We start from the raw sequence: 13496 nt of genomic DNA, 5'->3' as shown, positions 1-13496 counted from the left end.
TTGACACTTAACTCATTTAGACAAAATAAAAGTGAAGAAGAAAATTTAATTGCTGTGAGTAATATCAGGGTGAATATAACCAGAATAGTTATTTATAACAGATTATTGCATGCCCGTGACAATTAAGGCCGACGTACTGCTGCAATTTTTGCCGATCACTGCATGCCCTAGCTCGATATCTCTCTTCCGTTCCCATAGTTTATTCAGTAATTAACTAAGATATCTCAGTGAATACTTTTTTCAATAAAAAGTTTATAAGTTTACAGTTTATGATCAGCATGCTTCCAGTTGTTACAATGATAGCAATCTGTTCACACCCATAGCTCGTTAGAACAGAGAGCGAATGCTTCATTGAATGAACCATCGGGTACGCAAATTAATGACCAGAAATAAAGGATTAAAAATATTAATAATAAAAGTACCATAGGAAGATAAGTGGGGAGTTTTCCGTAGTAGTCGGTCGTTGATGCGTCGGCATAAGCTGACATTTGGAGGTGGCGGAAAATATGTCTAAAGGTTTTGTCCGCTATACTGTAGAATCCTGCCTGACCGAGAATCCTGCCTGAAGTCAAATCACTTCCAATCCATGTGAGGCATAAGAAGCTAAGCAAATGTGATTCCGGTTAAAATGTACCTAGTTATACGGAGTAACAGTGATTTTAAGGCACCCATTTTATTTGGCACGGTGTTCGCTTGTTTCACCCAATATCCAAGTAAACACCTAATATTAGCCTTTGAGTGGTAGGCCGATTACCTTCAATTATTTAACGTGTATATGACGGCGAAACCCATTGATTTTATCTGCCGGGACTTTGAACTCTTCATTGGATATACTTTAGGAAGGCTTACCTGTAATTGTGTTGCGTTACGTTTTGGAGGCTGCTCCAATATCTGGTGATTGTATCTGGAATTATCCTATTGGTGTGAGAACTATGCATTATTAGCCATTTTGGTTTAAATAATGTGCATCATCCAAACCCTACTAATCCCATCTTATCCTGAGCTGTGGTGCATATTCGCATTTTTGTTGTTGTCAGTTGGCGCTACGGTTTCGTAATATATCTATCTTGGCAGCGCCAGGTGGTTTTAGTAACTAACCCTGCCAGCATTATCCAGGGCCATACTGAGAACCTCTTTAATATCAATATTAAACTACCGGGACTGAGCCTCTCTTTTTTGGTCAAAGATCTGCCCTGAACCTGCTATGTGGTTTAATTCTGAATGTTGTTATTACCTTTTTCAAATCATCCTCCAAAAAAATCTGATCACTTACGCCTAAATACGTTGATAAATTCGCTCATAAATCATGACTTGATAATATATTGACAGTTTTTCCAACTTTGTTTGTTTACAGGTATTGATGTTGTTGTCAGTTTTGAGCACGGCTACTGCAGCCTGGACAACAGAATATTTCAAGAGTTCCGTCCCACTTCCTACTGAGAGTTTTAAAATATTGTTCTTGTTACCACCCACTTTTAAGAGTCACGTATGGGTCGCAGCGCCCCTGATGGTCGACTTGGCTAGAAGAGGACACGAGGTAAATGATGGCGGGCAGTTATTGTTCAACAGTTGTCTCAATTACGATTCAATAACTGAGTTTTTATTTGAAAATATAGTACAAAATAGTCACCGATATGAAATGTCAATCTTCCAATTAGCTGCAACATTTTTAGTTCTAATTCCTGTTCATATTGGGTCATTTGCCAAGGACCATGTCCTTCATAGGTATAGTTCACAAATTCGAGTTTAACAATTCAAATAGTATTTCCTGCTGTTCAACAAATAATATTTCCCCAAAATACGAATGAATTTTAAGATAGTTTATTGAAATTGTGAACGATCTGATTTAAACGGTAAAAATTTGTAATTAGACGAACACCTAAGCAATTTTAAAATCAGATTTTTGCCGTTCACATGTTAATATAAATAACAAGTCTAAAATTATTTGTACAAGTACAAGTAAAATTATTTATACAAGTAACAAGTAAAATTATTTTGATTTTGAACATCAGTGACTAAATTGATAATTGTTTTGAAATCCCATCTGTTATATACGCAGTCATCGAATAATAACATAAATAGTTTAAAATATCATTTTCGTCGCAGCAGGTGTAATGAAGCCTTACCGTTCTGATCATGAATTTTTCACAATTTGAATTTGTCTCAATTTGAAAATTTGAATTTGTCACAAATATTCCCTCAGGTGCACATGTTCTGCGACTCTTCCTACCATTTCAAAATCCCTAACGTGACGTGCATTAATCCTGGCGTTCGTCTTAGTGCGCCTGAAGATTTCGACACTTTTGATGTCGTGCGAAATCCCCTTTCGTTTCTGAAAACTTTCACTAATGCGGCAGCAAACGATGTAGAGAAAATGTTCAATTCAGATGTAACCATGAAAATCTTCGAGCGTCGGGGAGAATACGACTTGATCGTGATTGATCACTTGGGCTTGTCTGTAAGTTTCTCAAATTAGCATTTAGCAATAATTAATTCGATGTGAAATGCAGTGTTTTCTGGAAAATTAATGGAGGTTCTTAATAATTTTCGGTACCAATTTGTCTGTTTCAATACAAACATGAGTTTGAATTATTACCTATTTTATTCGTAATTTTTTCGACTAAGCTAACCTCAACGCACACTGAAATAGTTTATACAAACGAATCCATAGCAACCTTACATTCCTATATTTGTTTTTTTTTTTTGCATTTCAATTGCATTCACTTCATTGGTTATTATTAAATTGTTTGTTCTCAACAATTTACCGCTTGTGGCGTATACTGGATAATTTGATTTCGGTGCCGCGTTTTAATCTCGCCCGAGGAAATTTTCGTCTCAATTCCTTATAGCTCCTACATATATTCTTTAAACTTTGAAGCGGTCATTAAGCTGGTTTCTGAAATATTTCAACAAAGATTTGCTCAAGTGACTTGTTCTCATGCTATCTCTGCTTTTAGATTCTTCGCTAATTTGCTATTCCAGCAAAATAATGAGACAAATACGTCAATAACATTCTATTATATGTAACGTCATTACACTTGCAGATCTTCTACCCTTTCGCGCACGGCACGCCGTTCGCAATCTTTTCGACTTCAGCTCTCCTGCCATGTCAGAGCGCAAGCTTGGGGAACGTCCCAAATCCAGCTTTCGTTTCAAGTAACCTTATGGAATTCAAGCAACCTTATGGATTTTTTGACCGGCTCAAGAACATTGCACTAACTATAGCTCAGTGCTACGTTCATTGGGCGATCCCTTCACAAACAGAAAAACTGGTGAGACTCTCGTAAGCGTCTAATCCATTCAAATATCAGTGTTTGAATAAAGATTTTATTATTATTCAATAGTAAGAAAATATGTTCAAGGAAGTGCCCAAGATATAATCGAGGATATTTTAAATATTCAAAGAGACATATTGCAGGGATAAAATTAATAGTCGCGAGGAGATAGCGTTTCCTTTTCAAGCCTCGGTGCCACGACATTTACAAAGGAAATCATACATAATTAGAAGTGCTAACTGTAAGCGATCGAACACTTTAGCTTGACATTATCTTCTAGACACGGAAGTCAGCCAAAGTCTATCTTTGAATTTAATTTGTTATCAGTAACGTCAATTTGGCTCACGATTAAATTATCAATATATATAATATTTACTACTCTAAAGTGTCACTGGCAACGTAGAATTGAACTCATTTGCTCTACAGTTGAGCGAACGCTTCCCATGGCTTCCGTCTCTGAAAGAAATCGAACGGAATGCGAGCCTGCATCTCCTGACGACCAGTTTAGCGTTGGATGGTCCGCTGGCTCTGCTACCTAATCAGGTGCCCATCGCCGGACTCGTGCTGATGCCGCCACAACCTCTACCCAAGGTTTCTTACTTACTACGTTATAGTTATAAGTACATGAGTATCGTATATATAATGAACTTACATAACAATAACACAATACGAAAAATGATAACAATGGAATAACGTTCATTTGCACCTGCAGGAATATGAATAACGGCTTTATGAATCATGCGTGTTGGCAGTCCAGCCATATAAACCGCGAGTGGATATATTCTGTTAAAACATTTCTTGCAATGTTATAACGGGAAAATTTCCGATCTTCAGACTATCCAAGTCCTCGAAGACATTTGTTAACAGATAATATCAATTTGTAGTGCTTCATTATTAAGAGTTCTTGAAATATTAAAAACCAAAACTTCTTTCTCACAGCATTTGGATAACTTCACCAATAATTTTTCATTTCAGGACATATTGGACTTCATGTCTGGCAACACGTCGGTTATATACATCGGTCTTGGCGTATCGTTCATACGTAACGATTCAATTCCTCGAGACAAAAAAGATATTCTACTCTCAGTCTCCAAGAAGCTTCCATACAAAGTCATAATGAATGTGCACGGACAAGCAAGTAGTAGGAGCGGCAATGTCCTCCTTACAGGCAACGCTCCTCAACAGGATATTTTAGGTGAGTTCTAGCAAACATAGCATTTTCAGGACCGCTCATTGTATGTCGGAATTTATTTGCAATAAATTTTATTTGCATAGGTTTACTAACCTTTAAAATGATGAAATGTTCGAAGGCGTATGAATACTTAGAGCTTTTTCATATATCAAAGCACGAAAATTATAACTATTTTACATTTATTTCGGCAAAATGCATCCCACTGTTTATTTCTATATATGGATACACATTTTGATTGATTTATGCTAGGGCACAAACTTGCTTATAGGATAATAATTTTTCCCAAAGAGCATTCAAGAAATGTAATGTTTGATCGTTGCGTTTACTGATAAATTATATAAATATAATCATAATTTTGTTTATTACAGCGCACCCAAACGTGAAGCTGTTCATTAGCCACTGCGGTCTAGCAGGCGTCTACCAAACTGTTTACCACGGCGTGCCTGTGATCGCCCTCCCCGCGACCCACGAGCACGGAGCCATGGCGGGAAAATTAGTGCTGGCTGGTGCAGCCATCCAGCTGTCCTGGCTCACCCTAACTGAGGAGATCTTACGTGACGCCGTTATGGAAATCATGACCAATCCAAGGTGAATAATTACGATTTGCATCATTTTATTAACATTTGTTTGCTGGTTTATTTGTTTGATATTGGCTCTGGAAATATATAGAGGCCGTTCGAGCGCGTATCCACGATACTTATCTTGTCCCAATATTAACTGCACTTGGATTATATTCTTAATGGGAGAATGGTATGGCATTTAAAAACTGGCAGCTTAAGATTAGATTAAAAATAATATGCGTTTAAAAATTACTTTTTAGAGACAACGCTTCTAAAAATACAGTGTTTTTAATGTTACACATCTACAATGAATTTCTAATTTTATTTCCATATATTAAAAAAATAATCTAAATTTTTTATACATTAAAAAATTTAAATTTCAAAATTAGTTAATGTATCAATTGATTCATGCATTGTCTCCGACTTCACGCATATGTGCAAAATTTCATAGCGATTGGACAGGTAGATGAAGTGAAGTTGAACAGAAGTGTTGTAATTAACATTGTTGCTAATAAATTTAGTTTAAATGACGCACAGTAGACTGATTTAGGTATTACTTTAGTTTAAATGCATAAAAAAATGGTGTTTTTTAATTATATGTTTTTTGTGGTGTAGATTAAGAATCTGAAATCCGTTTTGGCGGTCGACATCGGAAATTTTTAATTGAACCTGGGGCCGTATTATCAAAACTTCGTAACTTTTTGTACTTCCGACAAAAAAGTTACGTGTTACGTAAGTACACCCTAATTTTGGCATTATCAAAACATTCGTACGTAAGACTTAGCTAAAAGCGTATTATCAAAACCATCTGGCCAACTGACCAATCAGAGGCTTTGGATTTGTTTACATTCTGTGAACTTCGATGGCGGGAATCGATGCCTTCGATGGTATCTATTATCGAATGCTGCCTGTCGGTATTGAGTCGGTATTGCTCCTTGTTGGCCCAGAAAGAGCTGTTCTAAAATAGTTGTGAACTCTTTTTAATAAACAGCGTGAGTTGAAGAAGAAATCTGTGTAACTGTATGGAGCTAAAAATGGTTGGCTGGACAACCTCCATATAATTTTGAATCAAAAAGGCATAAAGATATTGTTTCAGTAAATGATAAAAAACTCTAGGATATGAATATCAACATTTGCTTGTAAAATATAACGTAAAAGGAAAACAAAATCAGTTTCTGGCATTAACTCAATTGAATTTTTTTCCAATAGCACCGTTTAGCACGATCACATATATTTTGATCGTGCAAAGTTGCACGATCAAGTAGTGGAGCCATCATAAGTAGAGCCATCATTCTATGCGTGTATAATCCGCGCTGTCGGATTATTGACAAAATTCTATCACAAGTCAAGGTGTTGCTACTTGCTAGTAAATCAATAGTGTCCTATCGCTTCAGCAGACACTCTAAACTTGTGCGGAACTCCACTTACGACATCTCCGAGCAGGCGTACAGTTACGTTACGTATCTTCCCGCGCAAATGTTTTGATAATACCACCTCTAGAGTTACGTCATCAAGTCAGCACTTACGCCACTCGTAAGTCGATTTTGCGTTCTTACGAAGTTTTGATAATACGGCCCCTGTTCCTAACTGGACCTAACCTGCGAGGTTTTCGTTGATCGGCTAGGTTTTTTCTATGTTTGGAGTCCGTCCGGCGGCCCATAAAACCTAGCCAATAGGTTTTTTCTATGTTTGGAGTCCGTCCGGCGGCCGGAAAAACCTAGCCAATAGGTTTTTTCTATGTTTGGAGTCCGTCCGGCGGCCGGAAAAACCTAGCCAATCAACGAAAACCTCGCAGGTTAGGTCCAGCTAGGAACAGGTTAAATTAAAAATTTCCGATGCCGACCGCCAAAAACGGATTTAAGATTCTTAATCTACACCCCAAAAAGCAAATAATTAAAAAAACACCCTTTTTTGGATGCACTTAATCTAAAGTATTACCCTGATTTATCTTATTTTGAAAACGATAGACAATTAGAAGATCGATGTAAAATTTGGGTTTGAACGGGTCTTTTTTTGATAAACACATGCATGTAACCGGAAACACCGCAGCGAAGTCGAAATAGTTATGGGTAGCGTGCCGACTTGACGGTGACTTCAGTAATGGTTTTAACACAAGGGCTAAAGAGTCGCTCTTTGGTCCGGCTCTAAATTCCCTTGCGTTGGAGAGAGGAGGAATGAACACGAGGGACTTTTCGTAGTATATTTGTGATTTTCAGACGATAAACAAATTCCACTGTACAAGGCACACAATTTATTATTCACTATAAGTCCGAAAGCTCCGGAAGACAGGTACTTCAGCTTTCAGGGGTACTATGTTGACGAATCCTAATAAACTGTCGAGAATCGTAAAAGCGGATAGCAAGGGTACAGGTACGAGCTGCACTACGATGCCGACAACCTCACAGGAACGCAAAGCACGGGTACAGGCACGAGCTGCACCATGATGCTGGCGACCTCACAGGAACAGAAAGCAAGGGTACAGGTACGAGCTGCACCACGATGCCGACAACCACACAGGAACGGGGTGGCAGTTACGCCTCAAAAGCACGACTATTGAAGGATACAAGCCTTCAATAAGCCGCTTTCAATTTACTCGAGCGCAGAGATTATTAGCCCCTACAACACGAGGGGGCGAATGGAACGGCTGTTAACCGCCCCACGCAGCCAAAATCTGGAACTCCAAGAACTCCACCTACGCCGTTATTAGTCCGTTAGTGGAACTCTTTACGAGTTATGTCCAGAACTACGGTGGAGTTTATTCTTGCAAGCCCAGATTTTGCTCTACTCATTAAGAGTCGAAACCGTGGCACCCCAACTCCGCATCGCGGAGCACACACAACTTCCACTCGCCCGCAAGGGGCGACTCAACCAAAACAATGGCAACACGACACCCCGCCTATAAAGAGCACAAAACAGACTGTTAACATTTTCTAAGTGCATAAAAATAGATAATATAATACAATACAATAAATGCGGATGCCGTGCCGGTCGTAAAAGGCGCACTGCCGCCATGTATCGGGTTGCGTGCGACGGTGGTGCGTTTGTGATAATTGGCAATCTGCCGTTGCCACGACGGCAGCCATCTGTGCTAGACTGTACGTCGGCTGATCCTTCCGCTGCTGAACGTGGACCTGTGTCGGCTCGCAGGCCTCATAACCTGCTCAGCGTCCATGTCGATCGTCACTCGCGCAGTCGTGTCGCCGGTTAATGTTCGTCAGCCTAAACATCCGTTCGCTGAACAACAAAGTTGATGAGTTCCTTCACATTCGCCGCTCACGCTCTCTGGATGTCGTCTTCTCGACCGAGACCTGGCATGATGCTGACTCGGTTTCCATTGCGCGTCTTCGGGCAGAAGGACTCCAAGTGGTCGAGCGTGCACGGCCTAGCGCGCTGCCAACACCCTAGTGACGAATCACAGCGGACTAGCAACCGTCGCCTGCGGCGTTAATCTGACCAGGCTCGACATCGGCGCCCGACCCACCACCTTTAAGCTGCTGTGCGTCACGGTCGCTTGCGGCTCGTTCGCGTGTGTTGCTGTCGCCATCTATCGTCCCGGATCAGTTGCTGTTGCACGTGATTTTTTGTTGAATTAAGCGATGTTTTAACTAGACTTGTGACCCTCACCGATCACGACTAGACTTGTGACCCTCACCGTTTTAACTAGACTTGTGACGATCACTGATCACGTTTTTTTTCACTGGTGATTTTAATCTTCGACTGGATCGTGCCGACGACCAATGGGCGCGTCAGCTGAACGATCTTCTGTCTGCCTTCGGCATGGTCTGTCACGTTACCTTACCAACCCATGACCTTGGCGGGTTGCTGGATGTTGTCATCACGCGTACCGACATTCAGTTTCTGCCCGTTGACATCATCGAAATCGCAATATCTGACCACCGGCTACTCCAGTGGATGGTGCCATGTGTTCGCCCGGCGTTGATGTACAGAGCCATCATCTGTCGCCCTTGGCGCGATCTCGACGGCGATGTTTTGAGCAGGAGACTTCAGTCGTCCCGACTTGGTCGGCCGGACTCATAGTCGGAGCTGTCGGTGGATGATATTGCAAAATTCTACGACATCGAATTGACATCTTTGCTCTACGCCCTCATTCCTGCACGAACTGTTCGTGTCCCCCAGCGAGCCTCCGACCCGTGGTTTCACGACGAATGTCGCGCCTCGAAGCGTGGTGTTCGGCTGCTTCAGCGGGCTGTCCATCGCGCGAGCAGACGTAACGATCCTGCTGTTGGGGCTGAAGCGACGTCCAACTGGCGGGATGCGCAGCGCGCCCATGTCCACCTTCTTAGATCCAAGAGGGAGTCATTCTGGCGTCTAAGAGTTGATGCACAGCGCGTCGACCCTCGGGCGCTGTGACGTTCGCTGGATAGGCTCATGGGGAGGGGTCGTGCGGATGCCTCGGGCGACGTGAGCGTGGAAGGATTCCATGCGTTCTTTGAAAACAAAACTTCAGCTGTGCGCGCGTCGTCGGCCGATGCTCCTGCTGCAACCTTTACGCCGTGCCCCTACAACTGTGTGCTACGCGAGTTCGCCTGCATCACAGCGGATGAGGTCACCACTGCGGTGCGTGCGCTGCCTAACAAGCAGTGCGCCAGCGACCTATTGCCGTCGCATCTACTTAAGGAGAATGTTGCCAGCCTAGCACCTTTTATGGTTGAACTGTTCAACCGCTCCCTCGCTGACGGCGTTGTCCCTGAGAACTTCAAATCCGCTTACATCACGCCGCTTCTCAAAAAGCCGGTCCTCAACGCCTCAGATCCAAATTCGTATCGACCCATCTCCAACCTGTCTATTTTATAGAAACTTCTCGAGCGCGTTGTGGCCCGACAGCTAAATAAGTCAGGTCTCATGTCTCACCTCCAGTTTGCATACCGTCGTCACCACTCGACGGAGACCGCCATGCTGAAGGTTCTTTCGGATATTCTGCAGGCGGTCGACCGCGGCAACATTGCGGCACTAGCTTTATTCGATCATTCCGCTGCATTTGACACGGTCGACCACGCCACCTTGTTGCGTCGGCTAGACGTATCGTATGGCCTGCGCGGTACGGTGCTGCGGTGGTTCGAGTCTTACCTCAACAATAGACTCCAATGTGTTCGACGCGGGCTCTCCTCTTCTACACCATCGACGGTCACCTGCGGCGTACCACAGGGGCCGGTCCTCGGCCCAATCCTCTTCCTGCTATATACTGCCGACGTGTTGCACATAATTGATTCACACAGCTTGAATCCGCACATGTTTGCCGACGACACCCAAATCTATGGCTACTGTGCGCCGGCGGACGCTGTAGCGCTGTAAGACCGGATGTCTGCCTGCATGGACGACGTTTCAGACTGGATGCGTTCCAACCGGCTCCAGCTCAATGCATCGAAAACTGAATTTATTTGGTTCGCGACCACTCGGCGCCAACATCAGCTTCCAGCCAACCTTGTGCGCGTGGGCGACGAGTTCTTCGCACCTGCATCCTCTGTGCGCAGCCTCGGCATTCAGCTGGACTCGAACTATCTGTGAACAACCACATTGCCATAACAACCGCTGCATGTTTTGGCAGCCTGCGGCGAATTCGTAGCGTCAGTCGCTATCTCTCGAGGCCGGTCCTCGAGGCCCTCATGGTGGCGCTTGTGCTGACCAGACTGGACTATGGCAATGCCACACTCTACGGACTTCCCATCACGGCACTTAACAAACTGCAATTCGTAATGAACGCTGCCGCGCGACTCGTTTGTGCCCGACGGAAATTCGACCACGTGACACCGATTTTGCGTGACCTTCACTGGCCGCGCATCCAGCAGCGCAAGCAGTTTAAAGTCGCTGTTTTGACGTTTCGCTGCCTCTATGGTTTAGCACCACCTTATCTCGCTGAAGGCCTACGGCGCGTGTCGGATCTACCTTCTAGAAGGCGACTGCATTCCTCGTCGAAGGCTGACCTCGTCGTCCCGTCCTCACGTCTGTCCATCGTCGGCGACAGAGCGTTCCCGGTCGCTGCGGCCAGAACATGGAATGGTCTGCCAGCATCGGTAACATCTGCTTCTTCGCTGCCGTTGTTTCGTCGACGCCTAAAAACAGAACTTTTCCGTAGAGCCTTTGAATCGTAGGCCTAGCCGTCATCTAATCTATCATGGATATTGCAGGTTTAGCATAGGTGTTGTTTGTTCTAGCATAGACGTCATCAGTCTTGGCATATGTCCTCTGTTTTAACATCTACGTCATCTGTTTTTATCCTCTCGTGTCTTTTTTAGCCACTTGTAACGTGCCCTCGAAGTTCAATCTGAACGAGACGCCACGACAATCTTTTCGTGGAATAATAATTATAATAATAAAGTCATCATAATTTTGATCATTTGGCCAACTAATCACAGTTAAAAGTCGAATAATCCTAAACTAATTCTAAAGTGACCGAACTCTCCATCGTTCATGACTACCTAGAGGAATAAGCTCGCACCGTCGCGAGGCCAGGAGCAGCTCAACCAGTCACGTTGGAGCTATAACATTCAGTCTTGTCCCAAGACGCTATCAACTAAATCCTAAGAATCAACAAACTAATATCACAGTTAAACGAGATTCCATATTACAGCCACGAAATAAATATATGTTTACGCATTACTTAGTCATACATAAATCAAATCTCTTGAGTAAAATCAGAAGCAAAACAATGTTCTAAAAAAATCCACAAAAATTGTGTTCCGTCGCTTACACATAACTTTTATTCTTATATACAAGAATTAGCGCATTAATAAATAATGACAATATAAATACCTAAATAAGTACACTCAGTTGATCAATACCTCATCCAGGCTATTACCTATCGCGGCCGAGGTCTGGAACGTAACAACCGATAGTTCAAGGATTATACTGCATGTCAAATCTCTATATGAAATTTTATTTTTTTGTTACAATCATGATCAATGTTGTCAACTCAGAGTTTGGTTGCGTTCACGATGCGGTCGTAAAATACTCCAGATTCTATGGTTAATCATTTCGTTGCAGTTACGAGGAAAAGATGGCCTTCGTATCCCGGGTGTTCCGGGACCAGGAAGAAACAGCGCTTGACCGCGCAGTGTTTTGGACCGAGTATGCGGCTCGCTTCCGGGGAGCGCCGCACCTCAAGTCCCCAGCGCGAAACCTCTCCTGGATAGAATTCCTCAGCCTTGATTTTATTCTGCTAGCACTTGTTCTATGTTACTGTGCATTTAATGTGTTCCTCAAGGCTATCCGAGTGTTGAAAATCAAGTGTTTGGGAGATAAAAATGAAAAGGAAAAAGTTACTTAAACTTACTTGTGTGATGAAGTTTGATTATAGCGCTTATACTCTTTCGGTAATTATGCACTATGAGACTATATGCCATTGAATAAAGTTATTGTAGTATTGGAACGACGATGTCCCAGTGGACGATGGAACGACGATGTCCCCAGTCAGGGTTGCCCAGTGGTTACAGTTCAGAGTACCAAGATTGGAGCAGAGTGGCGCGGGTTCGATCCCAGCTCTGTGCGCCAGTTTCTGGTCGGAATCGGGAAGGAGAGCGGGCGGTTAAGACAGCAGAATTGTTGCAATGAGTTGCGAGTTCGAGATCGCAACAAGCTGTGAATGTTCTGCTATGTTAAGAATCGGCGACAGGCCTACGGCATAATAAACACTGAAGCCGCTATTATTATAATTATATTATTATGTAAAATGCCTCAGACTTCGTTCACTTAGTTGAACTGATGAATGCTATTGTATAAAACCTATTCCGAAATAAGCGTGGTGTTAAATTGCTAAATTCTTGACAATAATGTTATTCATTAAAATTAAACATGCAGCGTTCGAGAAAAATTTGATGTATAAGTGAACATATTAATTTTCAACCTTTGCTTGTTGTGAGTTGTGGGTTTCTACCGCAAATTTTATGGTTCATGTCCTATACCTGCAACAGGGAGCACCTGCATCTTTTGTCCGTCTCGTTGTTTTGCGTATTCGGCTTGAGCAGGTTCTAGCGGTCTAGTCGCTCTATCGACTATCGGTGCTATAAGGTAAGTCCAGGTTAGGTCCCATCGGTCATGTGCACTCATGGTCAGTGTAGACTCAACTGTTAAAAATGGATTTCTGCTCTTGATGGATAGAAAATATCAAAGCATTTCCTCTAGGGAATCTGTTTCGAGTCTCGCCTAATGTGAGAGGGCACCATTTGTCGACGAGCAATAAATACGGTTTTATGCAAATCTATGAATTTTTTTACATAGTAGTAAAAGTAGTCAGATGCGTAATTTCTCTCCATAAATCAATTATGCATTTTCTCAAAACATCGCTTGTTTTGATGAGTTATATAAGATTTTACGCCAGCTTTAAAAAATTGATTGAACTCTAGCATTTAGACTTAGCGAAATTCAAAACTATTCCAGTAAATAAAATAGATGAATAGGCATGAGGTTTATATATTCTTAGGGGTATCGTAGAAGATGGTAGAGAATTTTGCC

General features: G+C 42.5%; 1 protein-coding gene across 1 annotated transcript; it reads left to right on the top strand.

The window, feature by feature from the left end:
- The first annotated feature begins 1352 nt into the window (after positions 1 to 1352).
- LOC108682317 (UDP-glycosyltransferase UGT5-like) lies at positions 1353 to 12507 on the top strand. The gene is made up of 7 exons (XM_018171456.2): positions 1353 to 1537; positions 2204 to 2458; positions 3045 to 3272; positions 3702 to 3866; positions 4251 to 4470; positions 4836 to 5055; positions 12030 to 12507. The coding sequence occupies exons 1-7, from the start codon at positions 1361 to 1363 to the stop codon at positions 12310 to 12312; spliced, it is 1548 nt and encodes a 515-aa protein (XP_018026945.1). The 5' UTR covers positions 1353 to 1360; the 3' UTR covers positions 12313 to 12507.
- Positions 12508 to 13496: the final 989 nt, after the last annotated feature.

This window comes from Hyalella azteca, unplaced genomic scaffold, assembly GCF_000764305.2.
Source record: "Hyalella azteca isolate HAZT.00-mixed unplaced genomic scaffold, Hazt_2.0.2 contig12810, whole genome shotgun sequence".
In the NCBI taxonomy this organism is placed as follows: Eukaryota; Metazoa; Arthropoda; class Malacostraca; order Amphipoda; family Hyalellidae; genus Hyalella; species Hyalella azteca.
The sequence above is the reverse complement of the archived record's forward strand: the minus strand, read 5'-3'. Positions and strand labels throughout refer to the sequence as shown.